The following is a 16,424-nucleotide window of genomic DNA, read 5'->3' on the forward strand; positions in this document are numbered from 1 at the left end:
TATTTTTTACTTTTTCTACTTTTCTAGTTTAATATGTATCCAATGCATGTTGACTTTCTATATTTGGGGTTAAATTATATATGTATTTTTTTTACTTTGTATAGTTTTCTACTTTTCATCAGTTCTCAAATAAAACAAGTTTACAAACAAGAATGTGCTTGCTTGCTGGGTTGAGTTATATACCTTCCGGGTCTATTAGGTCCCTGAATCAGAAATGTATTACAAACCTTGTTGATGTACTTCGGGGTAGGTGACCAACTAAACAGGTAAGTTGATGATGCATCCAAAATGCAGGTAATCTCGGAGTCTCTTATCAGAAGTAATAAGATGAGAAGCTCCATCGCGTGTGCATAAATATTCTATCTCCCACTACATTTTATTTTAAAGGTTGAAAATGCACAGCGGGTCCAATTCCATCTGAGAATAATAGTGAGATCAAATTTTAGACCAAAATGAGGGAGCTGAGCATATCTGGCTCATAACACTGTTATCTGTTCCCACCTCCGTGTCCCATCTGTTTAAGACAGCCTAATATCTCCATCCCTACCAAGCAGTCCAAGCCAAGTGGTGATCACTTTGAACGTGGAGAACTCCCTCGTGAGCTTATTAGGTTCAGCCTATATCCTCCTGTCTAGAATTAATGAAACTTCCATTATTTGTTATCTGATGTGACTATTTAAATTCTTGTTTCAAGCACTTTCCATCTAACATAGATCAAGTGTAGCACTACAAAAACTTGTATTATAAAGAAACTATAAGCAATAAGGCTGTTGAGACAAGGGTGACTGCTAATGCTGAAAAATGCTGCAGGTAAATATTCCAGCAGGTAAATATTCCAGCAATTCAATGGAAACTTTTCACAAATTTGGCCAAAAAGGTACAGGCAACTCTTGATTTTGAAATTGTCCAATATAAAGTTTCCTTAGTGGAGTTTACTAAATTTTGGACGGTCATACATGAGTGAAATATTGTAAGCAAGCAGTGCTCGTATGCATCTTGAATGTTAAGCCATTATTTTTGAAATTCCTATTTGCTTAATGTGAAAATGTTAGTGAACAGTATGTTCTGGGCAGTTCTGGGAGAATTGCAACTTTTGCCACAGTAGGGTATGGAGGATGAGGCACTCTCTTATTTTCTGAGGTGGAGAAAGTAAAGCACTAGTGGTCTGACCCATTTGTTCCTCAGCTACTGCCATGATTTTGATTCTGCCACACTGAAGGAATCTGCAGTAGCACCCTCCCAACCCCCTATCCCCAAGAAATCCAATCTGCATTCCAAAAGCAGCATGGTGGTTCATTATTAGAACCATTACATGCCCCAAAATAGGGCGGCAAGTTGGACGGAGTTGAAATCAATTACATTTGGGATTACACCTTGACCAGTGATAATGTCTGTCACTGGACCCGCAATACAAAGGCCCAGACTAAGCCCCTGGAGACGGCTTTGTATTGAATTTGAAATTTAAATTCAAATTAATAAAATTGGGAATGAAAAGTCAGTGTCTGTAATGGTGACCGGGAAACCACTATCAATTGTCATATTTTGAAAATCCACCTGATTCGCTGTCAACCTAGTCTGGCCTACATTTGATTGCAGACCCACAACAATATGGTTGACTCTTAATGCCCTCTGAAATGGCCCAGCAAGCCACTCAGTTCAAGGGCCATTACGAATGGAGAACAAATGCTGACTCAGCCAGTGATGTTCCCGTCCCATGAAAGAATTTTTTAAAAAAGCAATCAAAAAGTTCCCAAAATGAGTTGGTTTGCTGTGTTAAGCAAACATGACAGTTTATATAAACTGAATGATGCAAATAGCAATGAGATTATCATAGAATTCACAGTGCAGAAGGAGGCCATTCGGCCCATCAAGTCTGCACCTGCTCTTGGAAAGAGCACCCTACCCAAGGTCAACACCTCCACCCTCTCCCCATAACCCAGTAACCCCACCCAACACTAAGGACAATTTTGGACACTTTAGGGCAATTTATCACGGCCAATCCACCTAACCACATCTTTGGACTGTGGGAGGAAACCGGAGCACCCGGAGGAAACCCACGCACCCCCGGGGAGGATGTGCAGACTCCACACAGACAGTGACCCAAGCCGGAATCGAACCTGGGACCCTGGAGCTGTGAAGCAATTGTGCTTTCCACAATGCTACCGTGCTGCCAACTGAATGACCAACTAATCGTTCTGGTGGACTCTGAGAACACTGCCACTCTTTGAAAAAGACCAGGGATCTTTAATGCCTATATAAACCAGGCATTGACTTAATGGCTGATCTGAAAGCTGGCATATTTAGCACTGCAGCACTCCCTCCATACTGTACAAATGTGTCAACCTGGGTTAAATGCTGAACTGATGGAAGATTGTTCAATTTTAAACCTCAGATAAATTTGAAAGGAAAACAAAAAACTGGGGTAAAGGCAATGTAAACTATCTTATCAAACTCGCCCCAGGCTATTTTAAACTCTTAGTACAATGTTGCTAATAAAATGCAGCGGCAGACTTTGGTGTTAATTGCATGGAAAAAAACCTCCCATTATGGTGTTAGTGGCGACTCAGTAGGTAGCGCACACCTCCAAATTAGGGGATGGTGGATTCAAGTCACACTCGAGACTTGAGCACAAAAAATCTAAGCTGACACTATCGACAGTGTGGAGAGGATGCTACATTTTCAGAGGTGTCGCCTTTCAGACAAGATGTTAAACCAAAGTCTTCAGGTGGATGTTAAAGATCCCATGGCATGACATTCCAGAGGGCAGGGATCCATCCCAGGTGTCTTGGCCAATATTTATCCTTCAACCAACATTACTGAAAACAGGTTTTCTGGCCGTTATCATCTTGCTATATGCGATTCTGGCTGTCATGTTTCCTACATTATAATAGTGACTACGCGTCAAACTTTTATGTTGGTTATGAAGCACTTTTGGATATCCGGAGGTAGTGAAAGACCTAATATGTATGAAGTTTCGTTTATATCCGACTAATGATACATTGTAAATTAAAGTTACTATAATTTGGTGATCAAGACTTTACCTTGTTGATGCTGAGGTAATGGCAGAATATTTGAGTTTCTGAAGGGATACCTGAATCATCTTTATCGTCTCTTGTACTCCTCTTCTCCCCTTCCATAAGGGGCTGGTTTAGCACACTGGGCTAAATCGCTGGCTTTTAAAGCAGACCAAGGCAAGCCAGCAGCACGGTTCAATTCCCGTACCAGCCGCCCGAACAGGCGCCGGAATGTGGCGACCAGGGGCTTTTCACAGTAACTTCATTGAAGTCTACTTGTGACAAGCAATTTTCATTTCATTTTTTTTTTCATCTCCCCCAACCAAAGTCTTCAGTTCCCTCCTTGGGGTTGACATTCTGTCTTTGCTACGATGCTGAAATGGCCATTTAAAAAAAACATTGTCAAGAGAAGTACCTTAACTCTAAGGGGGCACCTTCTGCTGCCTTTGAGAGCAAGCGGTACCTCTCCTTGACTATAGAAGATGACTATTGCTAGTCTTGATTGGAGCAGCTAATGAGCCCTGTGCAAGGCGTACAGGCCATTGTATAACGGTTGGGCTAGCTGATTTCTCCTGGTCCTTCTCCCCTCTGCCTCATTCCCTACCTTTCTTCTCCCATCATTCTCTTGTCTTCCCTCCATCTCTTTCCTTTCAAGCCCCCGTTTCCACCTCATTCACTTCCCTCCCAATACAATTCTCCATCACGTTCTCTTCGCCCACTCCAAGTTGGTGTCAATTTATCCATCAACCAACATTACTGAAAACAGGTTATCCGGTTGTTATCACTTTGCTGTGTGCAATTCTGGCAGTCATTCATCAAGACTTCCCTAAATGTCCTGGCTCTAATTTGAAGCGAATGCCTTCTGATGCTGTGTTACACGGCTGGCCCAAAAGCCTAGATTGGACCGGGCTAGGTCGCTGCCAGAACATTTGACATCGGTCCGTGCCTTTGGGGGAGGAAAGATGCAAATTATAAAGAACAAAATAATTCTAAGAATGTGTGGCCAAGGGAAAGTGTATCTGTGACGCAGTTGCACTTGGAAATGAAGTGGGGATCTGATGGCAAATTCCCAGTGCCAATCCAGATATTTGGCAGAATGTTTGAAAACCCTTCACCTCTTCAACCATATCAGCTGCTGCCTGATATCCTTACATTGAACATTACATGTGAGGGTTCCTGCTACCTTTAGGGAAATGTTGCTATTCTGAGCAAAGTCCCACTATGCTGCATTTCTGGTGACTGGAGGCCCTGGACCAGGGGCTGGTTTAGCTCACTGGGCTAAATCGCTGGCTTTTAAAGCAGACCAGGCCAGCAGCACGGTTCGATTCCCGTACCAGCCTCCCCGGACAGGCGCCGGAATGTGGCGACTAGGGGCTTTTCACAGTAACTTCATTGAAGCCTACTCGTGACAATAAGCGATTTTCATTTTTCATTTTCATGTGGTATCTTTTGAAAATAGCAGAGGAGCTATATAGTTCTAATGTAAGCAAAGAAACCCAAAAGATTATTCATTGCTTAGATGACAGTGTAGATTTCCATGGTTCTCTTTGAATAGTCCACAGGATGCTTAAATCATTGGGTTCATTTAATACCATGGAAATTATTATTGCCCTTCTGCGGGCTTTCAAAGGTGATAATTTCCTCTTAAAACAAGAGCTGCAGACGTCTTCAAACAATTCTGCAAGTTATAACCTAGTATGTTAAATATGAAAATTTGCATTGTTGTTTTGAGCAAATGAGGGAATTTATCTTTGCCATATTAATCTGCACTGATTTTTCATTTTATAATGTGCCTCCTCCCATATTAGTTTTCATTTTCAGTTTCACTCACAGGCGATATTCAAGCATATTTTCCACAGTGAGGGCCTGATTGCCCTGCAGTCCTCAATGTTGCTGACGGTCATACATTTCTCCATGAGAGATGTTGGTTAAATGATGGGCCAGTGACTCCAGAAAATCTTTAGTCACTACCAATAAGCAGTTGGTTGCATTGTAAATGTGTGGACGCAGTTTGGCTGCACATCTCTGAGCAATTTGTTAAATGAGAACAATGACTGCCCCTTCTCGCACTCTAAACAGAAAATGTGATCATAACCATTAGATGTCAAGATACTGCTAAGCAAAAGCTTCAGCTAGAAGGCGAGAGAAACATAATTGTAGCCTGAAACGATGGACTGTCTCCCCAATTTACATTTTGTCCTCCCGTTCTTCTAACCTGGCCACCAACTGCAAGAAACAGTGTTTAGGAACTTCCCTACACGGTCATGAATACTTGGCTTGCAATTTGCCAAGTTAACTAGAGCAGTCTATATAAAAAACAGGAGCAGGTAAAAGGAAAAGCATTAACAAGCACAAAGGGAGGCACGGTGGTGCAGTGGTTAGCATTCTTGCCTCACGCCGCTCAGGACCCGGGTTCGATCCCAACCCTGAACACTATCCATGTGGAGTTTGCACATTCTCCCCGTGTCCGTGTGGGTCTCACCCCCACAACCCAAAAAGGTGTGCAGGGTAGGTGGATTGGCCACACTAAATTGCCCCTTAATTGGGGGGAAAAAAAGAAATTGGATACTCTTAAATCTCCAAAAAAGCACAAAAACATTGGGAATGTATTGAATGATTGAGTGAATTAATTATCGGAATGGTTAAGTCAATGAATTAATGATATGGAATCTTGAGCTCCAGGTGAAGCAAGCAGACACAACGAGCAAAGTAAATTATGAACCTGAAGGGGTTGGTTTTAAAATAGCCTGGTCTATTTGATACTGCTTAAACTATGCAGAATAAATTCTCTTGCGTTCTGGCTCTTTGTATGGAGCCCCATCAAATGTGTATCAAGGAGACTGGCTGAGGAATTATGAAATGCAATTTATATAATGGTGACCCTTTTCAGGAGTTGAATGTTAATAATGATACATCTTTGGCCATCTTGCTTCCCTGTGACTTCTGCTACTAAAAGACAAATTAAAGGCTTAACCCGCTGAAGTTTGTTATGGTCGCTCTTTGGAAATCTTGGTGATGTTGGAATAGCTCCGGGTGTTGAGTAACTAAAGCTGCTTTTACTTTGGGCTATCTGCCATTATCACCCTGACCTACTGCTTGTGCGTAGCTATAAGCAGCATCAAAGTAAGCTTGATTGGCTTTCTCAGTCTGATGTTGAGGTATGCCCAGTGTTTAGGAAATAATGCAATATTGCCCGAGTCCTGTGCATCACAGTAGCTGGCAATAAACAAATGTAAAAAACATTTGATAAGCAGTCCAATTTGAATTCTAAACTAAATTGGGCATAATGAAAGGAATGTTTAGAGTGTTCAGATTGTTTTACTCCTCCAAAAATGCTGGATCTTGTGTGTTGTCCCCAGGTCTGACATCTATTCCTCCAAGCGGCCATTCTTAATGTTTGATCTCTACTTGACAGCCTGATTCTAGCATCTTCCTGACATTCGCACAGATGCACTTTGCCGTCCAACATTATAGAAGAGAGAACCCCAATGGGGAACCTTGACTCCTCTTGCTATCCTTAACCCAGGAGTGTTGAGGCAAATTGTCGGCCCTCAGTTGAGGGAACACAATCCAGCGATCCTCCCTCGCCAGTTTGGCACAATACAGTGCATGTACTTTTGGGTAGCTGTCCAGCACCCCTCATTTCCACTGATTCGTGATAGCATTCACAGAAAATGATTAGTCATTGTGACACAAGTTATTGCACGTGTAACTAGAATAAAATTAAGTTACTGGTTTGATAAGTGCGTGATGAAGCTTCATTGCTTTGCAGTTCATTGTCAAAAGTGGGGGGTTGGGGGTGGTGGGTAATGTGTGCTATTTATACTGTATTGGTGCTATGTTGAAGGAGCAAAATCTGAGCAGTTGCTTGCTTGAAGAATGACCCATGAAGGAAAAATGACCCATGAAGTTAAAATGCAACTGAGAGAAAACAGTAGATCTCATAAATAAGTACCTGTCAGTTTAACTTAAACTTTAAAAAGGATGTCCTGTAGCCTGTTCAATGCACCCCACCCCGCAGCTCCCCAATCTCAAAGCAATTTGCAGTGAAATGTTCTACCTAATTTCAAAAGTGCAACTTCAGCATTTATTTTATTTTTTTTGCAACTGGCTCCAGCTTTAAGTTTGAATGATATGCCAAATAGTTTTGCTTATTTGGACCAGTTTCATCAAGCATTCAGCTTTCACCGATGGGTTCTTCATACAGTGTTTTGTAAAAATAAGAGGTTGTTTTATATTGAGAACCTCCTTCAATGTTCTGCTTGGGGGTAACATTCTGCTTAAACACCATTCTAAACCTACCCAACCCTCTCCTCCATCTACTTTGACCATTGACCAAACTTAAAGGTCACCCTTTCTAATATTCTCCCAACCAAAGTTTTCGAATTAAATTTGTTCCATGCACCTTACGATGGGTGCCATGTAAATGCAGATTGTTGTAATAGACCTCAACTTCAGAATGTTTGTCCATGTGATGGTGTTTGGCAACTGGGAAGCTATGTATTTATCTCTGGGTCTTCTGTGCACGTGAGCTGTGTCCATTTTCCATTTTAAGATCCGAATTGGTGAGCATGATTCCAATTTTAAATGTTAAGTTTTCGGCCTTTTATGCAGCAGTGGTCAAAGGCACTGGTGGCAAATATTTAGGGGCAAGCCACTAACAAAGGTGGACCAGGAATGGAGGGAGTTGACAACTGGAAACTCGGTTATGATTTAGGCTCTCCACTTGGGACCAGGATAGACAAGGGACTTAAATATTATTTGATGTTGCTTCCTCCCACGTGCACTGCTTGGGTTTTGCACCACAAGTATTTTTTATAGCAGTTAAGGGACAACAATGGTGTAAAATATTTGGCACCGTTTCGTTCGTAAATTTTCAGCATGTGCAAAACACTTGTGTTCACAGGTGCTATAAATTGCTTTAAAGGAAGTCCCTGAATCGTTTACTAGATCCTTTCTACAATATAATACAATTAGGCGCTCCAACTAGATTTATGTGGTAGACATGCTCTCTGGGGGAAGAAAAGCAAAGACACAGCTCACATTATACCATAATGCTGCTCATGTGCATGGAGGTGCAAGATTATGGAGGAACTGACTCTTGTTTATAATGTTGTGTTGAACCTGCATTCAAAAATCACCTTATTATCTGTGCCAGAAGCAATTCTTAATGGATTTGATTGCGATTCTATTAATACACAGGACAGTACTACGTGCATCCTGTTAATGAGAATACTAATTAAAATGAATGCTCAAGGACAGCCATTCCTATTGCATTACATGGGGGAAAACTGTGATCCTGTGATTCGCTCATCCTTGGATCAACAGCTGGTAGCACAAGGGGCAAAAACAGTCTCGTGCATGTAGTTAACTAGATGGAGTGACTCTCGATGCTCATTGTTTTTTCATGAGTAGACAAAATAATGTTTGCCCAGCTGAGTTGCTGTTACGTAACTTGAATGTGGAAGACAAAGCTTGAACAGGTTTAGAGAATGTGAAACCCGTCCAGTAAGTAAACCCTGCGAGGATGGGGGCAATCAGCCCCACAGGATTGCAGGGTGCGGGTGTACATTCATAGTTAACCCACACGCTGATTAATTAACCATAGCTGCCCCACAGTGGGGAGACTCTGAAGAAAAGGGAGCTTTGATGACTGACGCACTATCTCTTGCTGGTAGAGAAAATGAGGTGTCCACTTGCAACTGGTCACAATAAGACCGAGAACTGTGCTGCCTGCATCCCTTCATATTGGAGTAAGCAAGCAAAATTTACTGGGGCGCAGCGGAGAACCGCATACTCAAACTTGTGAAATAGGAATCTGAGAGCTGTTGTGTTTAATTATTGAATGCAGAAGGGACAGGTTAATGTGCAGCCAGTACAATCTTCATAGAATATGATTAACGAATAGGACATTGCTAACCAAGTGGTCCTGGTTAGGAGGTTTCTATTGTTAATATTTCTGCAAGACGCTAGTTGATTTCTCATGCAAAGTACGGTCCTGAGGTATGGGATTGTTAGTTCCACTATAGAGGCAGAATTCAGATCCCCAAAGGAAAGAGGGACAATCCAGAGGGGAGATCTTCAACTCGGCAAACCATGCCAGTTGATGACATAACGTGCCTACCTTGTCGGCTACAGGTGGATGAAATCGGGTAAAAAATTTGAAGAAATGGGTGGGGGGAGGGGGTGGGTAGGGGAGAAAATTGTAACATCTAGCCCCATTTAAAAACAAACAAAAAAATTGAATTCCTACTCTACAACAAAGGCGGCTATACATTTTTTTGGGATGTAAACACAACTCTTGCTGTAATCTGCTGTGAGCAGGTCCTCTGTTGGAGCTGTTTAAAGAAAAAAAATGTCAGCTGGAGCTCTTTTGTGTACAGTATGGATTAGATGTGGTTGTCCCATCAGCCAGCACATCACAATTTCAACTCTCTTCTGCAGAGATACCACCTAAAGCCAAACATGGCAGCCACAAGAGTCGCTCTGGACGGGAGCAGAAGAAGGTAGGAATAACCATTGAGCTGAGTCTGTTTACTTGTGGGGTGGGTTGGGGTTTTGGCATCTCTTCACTTGCTACTTTGAAAACTTGCGTAAAAATAAGTAAATTTACAAGACCGCTTCACTGTGCTGCTATTTACTCTGACTGCATTTTCTATTGCTTCCCCCCCCCCCCCCAAAATCACACCACACCTCGCTTTAATGTTTCATTAGCCAAGAGAAAAGGCAGGCAATCCCCGCTCTCCTAATGTATTTAAAAATTGTCCCATGTTGTGGTTCCTCTGAGAATGGGAACGTAATTACGAGCATGATCTTTCCTCTTATCCCTTTCCACACGTGAAGTAACAGCAAGGCCCCATCACTGGCTTTAACCTCGAGATGCTACTTTAGTTGGGGGGTGTGGGATGCGGTGCTGGAGGCTGCACAGTTGCTAGAATATGAAGTGTCTCAGAGGTTTAGGATTGCTATTCTCCCCCCCCCCCCCCCTCCTCCCCCAACCACCATGCATTGTCCTCCCCACAGGCTAGTCACAAACACAGAATCCATTGAGCTGGGCTAATTTTGCAGCAGGGAAATCTGATGCCGGAGTCTTGTCATTTCCTTTTCACCATCCTTGTCCGCTGCAACTTTGGCTAGGGGTTTTGTCATGAAAGAATAATGCTCAAGAGCAAAGAAAAGTGGCTGTAAATGTGTCTGTGCAACCCCCCCTCCCCTGCCCTGCTCCGGGGTTTGGAAGGGATAGAAGCAGAGAATTGTAATATAGGGTTAATTAACAAAAATCTTCCTTCACTGTAGCCCTGTCAGAGGAAGTCAAAAAATTGAAAGCTCAGTAATATGCCGGAGGAATGCTTCCTTTGCTTCTCGATTTGATTGTGTGTGTGTGTGTGTGTGTGTGTGTGTGTGTGTGTGGGGGGGGGGGGGGGGGGGGGGGAAGAGAAAGAGTTTGAAAGTAGAAAATCGCAAAGCATTAAAAAAAATGCTTGTGCCACGCTCAAAAGGTCAAATTTAGTCACTGTCAGCTTTTGTTTTAAATGAAGAACAAGTTTGTTCTTCAACATGGTGCAGCACGGTGGCGCAGTGGGTTAGCCCTACTGCCTCACGGCACTGAGGTCCCAGGTTCGATCCCGGCTCTGGGTCACTGTGTGGAGTTTGCACATTCTCCCCGTGTTTGTGTGGGTTCGCCCTCACAACCCAAAAATGTGCAAGGTAAGTGGATTGAACACGCTAAATTGCCAAAGATGTGCAGGTTAGGTGGACTGGCCATGCTAAATTGCCCGTTGTGTCCAAAATTGCCCTTTGTGTCGGGTGGGGTTACTGGGTTATGGGGATAGGGTGGAGGTGTGGGCTTGGGTAGGATGCTCTTTCCAAGAGCCGGTGCAGACTTGATGGGCCGAATGATCTCCTTCTGCACTGTAAATTCTATGAAATTAATTGGGGAAAAAATGAATTGCGTACACAAAATTTATTTTTAAAAATGAACAAGTTTGAGACCTGCCAACTTCTTTCCCCTAGTGTTTTTAATCGGCCCTGCTGGTAATTAAACAAAACAATCTTTAAATTGGAACATTTTGTAAAATGCCTATCCTTTTATTTTTGGAATAACTGAGTTAGGCCACTTGCACCTCGAGCCTGCTCTGCTCCTCAGTTAAGATTATGGCTGATTTTTTACTTCAACCTCATTTCCTGAATACCCTTTCCGAACAAAAATATATGGGCCTCCGTCCTGACTTTCAACTGACCTCCAGTATCCACAGCAGTTTGGGGGAAAGGAGTTCTAGATTGTTACTACCTTTCATGGTGGAAATTCCCTTTTAAATGGCCTGGCTCTAATTTTAAGGTTGCATCTTCTCGTTGGAGGTTTGTCCAGGGAGAGGAAGTAGTTTGTCTTTACTCATTCGAATCCTTTTCACACTTTAAACACCTTGATCGATCATCCCCAAATTTTCTATATGCGGGGAATGCAAACCTTATTCGAGAATCGCTCCTGTGGATGCCTTTGTGCAGCACGCTGGTGAAATCCATTTGCACCATGAACCATTCATCAGCTCTTTTATTGTAAAGCTTCTATTTTAGAAGTCAACGGTTAATATTTCCAAACTGTGACTCAGCTGATCTTGGTTGTGTGTTGATTATAGTTTATTACTGTACTGTGGACTCCTGAAGTTTAGGGTCAAGTTCAGCCACCAAAGGAAATTTTTGCCAGAGGTGGAGACTGGTAGCAGTTATACCTCCATAAAATTGAAACATTTGTAGTATTGCTGTTGGTTGTGCAAGATCCTTGCTGTTGGAAGGGCAGCGGGAGAGTGGGGCTGCTGTGTTTAGCACAGTGAAACACATTATTCAGCACATCATGTGGGAATCAGTAATTTGCACATTGGAGTGGCTTTTGACCTGACTGGACATGCAGAGCCAGCATCAATTCTCCCCCTCCCCTAATCGTCCCTCGCCCTTCCTTGAAGGATGTAAATTCAAAGCATCATCCCAACTGATTCTAATCTTACTTTACCTTTCAAAGAAAGCCACGGAGGCTTGGGTGAGACAGTTGTGGTGATCCCTGAAGCTCAGTTATCTTTTAAAAGCAAAATTTAGATTGTGCCTATCCAATGCAACACAACCCCCACTGAGGCCAATATTTGAAGCTATGAATCTGAGTGGTGCAGCAACTCAAGGCAGTGGCCAGTTTGCTATAACAGAGAAATTGGGAGGTGAAGGTTTTAATCTTTCAGCCTTCAGGAATTATTCCCCGTTCACTGCGCACATGGCAAGTAGGAGACCTGGTGCCGTCTGCTTTGGTAAAAGGAAGGGGCATACTAAATGGAGTGGATTGTGACGTCTGGCTTATTTAATTATGCCAGAAGCTTGTTCCAAAGTGGCATAGTGTGAAGCCTGGGAACAAATTTGTGACAATTAAATGTTGTCAGATGAGGTGATCAGGAGGGCTGGAGAGAAAATACTGAAATTTTGTAATAGACTAATACGAGGAAAATACACGTGACATCTTGAAAGGGAGCACAAGTCTAGAGTGCCTGATCAGGGTTTAAAATTAAACTAATAACATGATATTGACAGCAGCGTTCCTTACTCAACACTGTCTAACGAAGAGTTTCTTTCCTCTCGCCATAGCACCATCACCACCATCAACAGCCGCAGTCAATGAAGCCATCGCCTCCACAATTTGTGCCTACTTCGCTACCGATTATGGAGCCGCAGATATTGACCAATGCCTATGATGCCATGCCACACTTTGGACAGCCCATGATGCACCTTCCTCACCAGAGTGAGCTGCAGACACATTTACCGCCCCTGCCTGAGCAGCACTCGCCCCCTCACCTCACCCAGCATTCAGTGGTGTCTCCTCCAGGTTTGTGCACACAGGCAGCTCTGTTTCTAGCCTTTCAGGAAAGTGCAGCATCAAACCTGATGGGTTTTGTGAAGCTGCTTTGTAGTTATTCTTCATTCCATGAGGATATCATGAACCCTCCTGTTGGGTGGGTAGAAATGTACCATATCCACTTGAACTCTGGAAAACCACCCATGAGTGCATTGTGTAAAGTGTACTTTCCCCCCACCATTATTTTTACTGTAATGTATGCTGAACAAAATGATCTTATGGGTGCATATTTATGCGCATTAAGCACTACAACGTCATGTATCTTGCTGACTTTGTGTACATGAACTTCTTATCCTTGCTTTCCCTCCAAACTCTGCTGCTGTTTCTCACTCCCCGTTAACCTGTGCTGGCCAGAGTCCCTTGGGGAAATCCACTTGAAACGAAAGCCACTCACTCAGCCTTTTCTTCCGCTTTGAAGAGATTGAGCTGGAATGGGGATGGAGGGAGTGAAAGATCAAGATGGAATGGGGATGGAGGGAGTGAAGAGATCAAGATGGGATGGAGGTAGACCGTGGAGGCAATGCAGAAATAAAAACATGTTTCCTGATGACAAAGGGTTGAGTTTTGAAGGAACATGGGCTCTTCAGATTAGCAAAGTGGCTTTCTGAGGGAAATTTCAAGAGGTGGAGTTAGTCATCACTAAATCTTAGAGTTGATGGTAGAAAACTATTCTTGGAACAATGAACTTTAGAGTAGAATCCCAGATAGAGCAGAATCCCAGGAGACAAAACCCTGGCATAATTAAGAAACGGCTGGATTTTTTAAGGATGGAGTGACATGAGGATCTTTTGAGTTAATTTAGATGCCCCACATCCATGACTATTGGTGAAATTTTACTGAATACTTGTTTTCGAAAAGAACAATGTAATAACAGTCTTTCCTTTTGTGATATTTTTCCTTCCAGCTTTGCACAGTAGTCTGCCTCAACAGCCATCCAGACCCAGTGGTAAAGCTGCACCACTACCTCCGAAACAGCCACGGCCTCTTGCACAGTCCCCGCCCATGGTCCCACAGCCTATACTACAACCGCCACAGATGACGCAGCCACCAGCAATGCTGGAAGAAGAGGAACCACCTCCGCGTCTCTCGATTCCTCTACACCCTAGTCAAATGCATCTATACCTGCAGCAGCTGCAGAAGGTCCAGAATCAAACCCCGCTCCTCTCGACAGTCCAGACCTCCTCGCAACCCCTACCCCAGCCAGTCCACAGCCAGCCCCAGCCGGTGCATACACAACCCCAGCCTCTGCCGCACACCCAGCCTCCGCCACATCCCCAACCTCAGCCTCTACCCCAGCAGCAGCAGCAGGTGGTGCAGCAGCAGCATCAGCCGAGGCCGCTTCACATGCAATCTATGCAGTTTCCATCCCACATTCAGCAACCACCGCCACCACAGCCGCAGCACCAACCCCCCCAGCAGGCGAAACCCCAGCAAGTCATCCAGCACCATCACTCTCCACGGCAGCCGAAGCCTGATCCCTATTCCACAGGTAAGGAGTCTTGCAAAGGTTGGCCCACCATCACTTCGATTGTGCATGACAAATGTGTTGAAAGTACTCTGAAGGAGACCTGGGGTGTGGGCATCTTTCATGTTTTTAATATATGAATATATCGAGCAAATTTCTAAATGGAATTGGGTATATATATATCTATCTATATCTATCTATCTATCTCTTGTGTGTGTATATATATTATATATATATATATATATATATATATATATATAAAAAGGAAAAATATTCAGCGTTATGTGGGAGAATTGGAACTAACTTAATAGTTCTTTCTGCGATTCAGCATAGACACGATGGGCCAAATACCTCCTTGTGTTTGTGATTTCCTGAGCCGTAAAATGCTTCCTTGAACCATGAACAGAAAATGCTTTTTAAAACAATGGCTCTTCTGCAGAAAGAAATATTTTTTTCTTCAAATGGGCAGATGTGCTATCAATGCTTGGTTTGTGTGCAGGAAAATTGGGCTTGTTCTATTGTAAAAATGTCTGGTTGCAAGTGGCTTATCCTGCAGTAGTTTCCTTGTGTGCGCACAACTGCCGAAACGCACCTACTATGCGCAAACTTTACTCAATTCAGCAGGAAGGTATTCATGCATCAGGATTGTTTCAACAGGAAATTTGTTTTGCCTCTTTCGATTTTTTTTTGATACTCTTTTATTTTTCCCCCTCAGCTCATTTGACAGACGTACCCTCCCCACTGTTGATGCATTCCCCGCCGCTTCCGCAATTTCCATCCCTTGTCCAGTCACCACCAAGAACTGTACAGACGAAGAAGCAGGTAAACAAAACTGGATTAGTCACTTTAGTATGATGTAACATTGGATTGCGAGTAGTCTATTCTACTCGCTTCTGGTAAGTGCATCAATATTTCTGAAAGCATTTATTTTTTTCCCCCGACCAGCGTCCTGAATAAATTATCTCCTTGCAGAGATATGGATGCAGGGTAGGGGGAGGAAATGCACTTGGTTTAATCATGTGTGCCTAGGCAAGTGAGCATCACCACACATTTCGACCACAGGAAACATCATGCTCGAGTCTAGATCATGTTCTGACCCGACAGGATGGCGGGGAGGATTCGCTGGATAGCAATTAGTAGCGGAAGCTCCAACTAGTCTTATTCCCATCCCAATTCCCCCCCTGGGATCAGCACCGACTCTGGATCATGCCTAGGGCCATTTGTGGTGTGTGTAGCTCATCTATTCATTGCCCTAACCAGCTGAAGCATTGGGGGTGGGAGGGGAGCTGCCTTTGTTTGCGAAGGATCTGTTGACACTGGTGCATTCTGAATGTCAGGTGCAACAGTGCTACTAGTGATTGTCACAATATACATAATAGAAAAAGCTTTGTTGGACCGTTTCCAGTGAATGAGACTCAACAAGGCTGAATGCACCCAACAGGGATCACAATTCTGCAAATGGACTCGATCTGTCAACCCCTCTTCTTCTCATCCCCCACGTGGCCTACCAAGTCTGAAATGGGCGCCATTTGGGAACCATCTTCCCAGAGGGCTGTTGCTATAGATACCTACTGCATTTTCCCTGAAGCTGCTGTATGTTAATAAAGCCTTCTGTCTCAGCCGAGTGGAGCAGTTCAAGTGGAGGGAAATTAAGTGTAGTTAATTCCTAATCGTTCTGCTGTAAAGATGTACTCATTTTAACTGGCCAGGGCTCTCCATTGCGTATTTTGTTGCATACTTTCATTCAGTTAGCTTTTAATGATGGGAGTGAATCAAAATTCAAATATTTTTTTTCTGAAGCATGTTAGGGATTTACTTTACTGGGGGAGTGACCATGACCTCAACTTCTAAACCTATAACATCATTATTCAGAATGTCGGGTGTAAATATTGTATGTGGGCAACAGCTAAGAATTCATTTGAGGAATTTACGCATCCTTTTCTGGAATGGCTCTCATTTAGGGTAACTTTCAACCCAATGGAAATGGTCGGGTTAACTCTTGATTCCCTCCCTCCCACTACTGTTCAGCAAATACCAGTTAATGACTGCCTTC

The 16,424-nt window shown here is 43.3% G+C and overlaps 1 protein-coding gene across 6 annotated transcripts in view; it reads left to right on the forward strand.

Moving 5' to 3' along the window:
* Nucleotides 1–16,424, forward strand: part of brd4 (bromodomain containing 4) — a 216,360-nt gene that overhangs the window by 184,559 nt on the left and 15,377 nt on the right. For all 6 annotated transcript variants that reach the window (XM_038784571.1, XM_038784573.1, XM_038784572.1 and 3 more), the window contains 4 exons: nt 9,459–9,520; nt 12,639–12,876; nt 13,811–14,395; nt 15,087–15,193. In XM_038784571.1, the coding sequence (XP_038640499.1) occupies nt 9,459–9,520; nt 12,639–12,876; nt 13,811–14,395; nt 15,087–15,193 (992 nt within the window). The remainder of the gene's footprint in view (nt 1–9,458; nt 9,521–12,638; nt 12,877–13,810; nt 14,396–15,086; nt 15,194–16,424) is intronic.

Source organism: Scyliorhinus canicula, chromosome 25 (genome assembly GCF_902713615.1).
Source record: "Scyliorhinus canicula chromosome 25, sScyCan1.1, whole genome shotgun sequence".
Taxonomy (NCBI): Eukaryota; Metazoa; Chordata; class Chondrichthyes; order Carcharhiniformes; family Scyliorhinidae; genus Scyliorhinus; species Scyliorhinus canicula.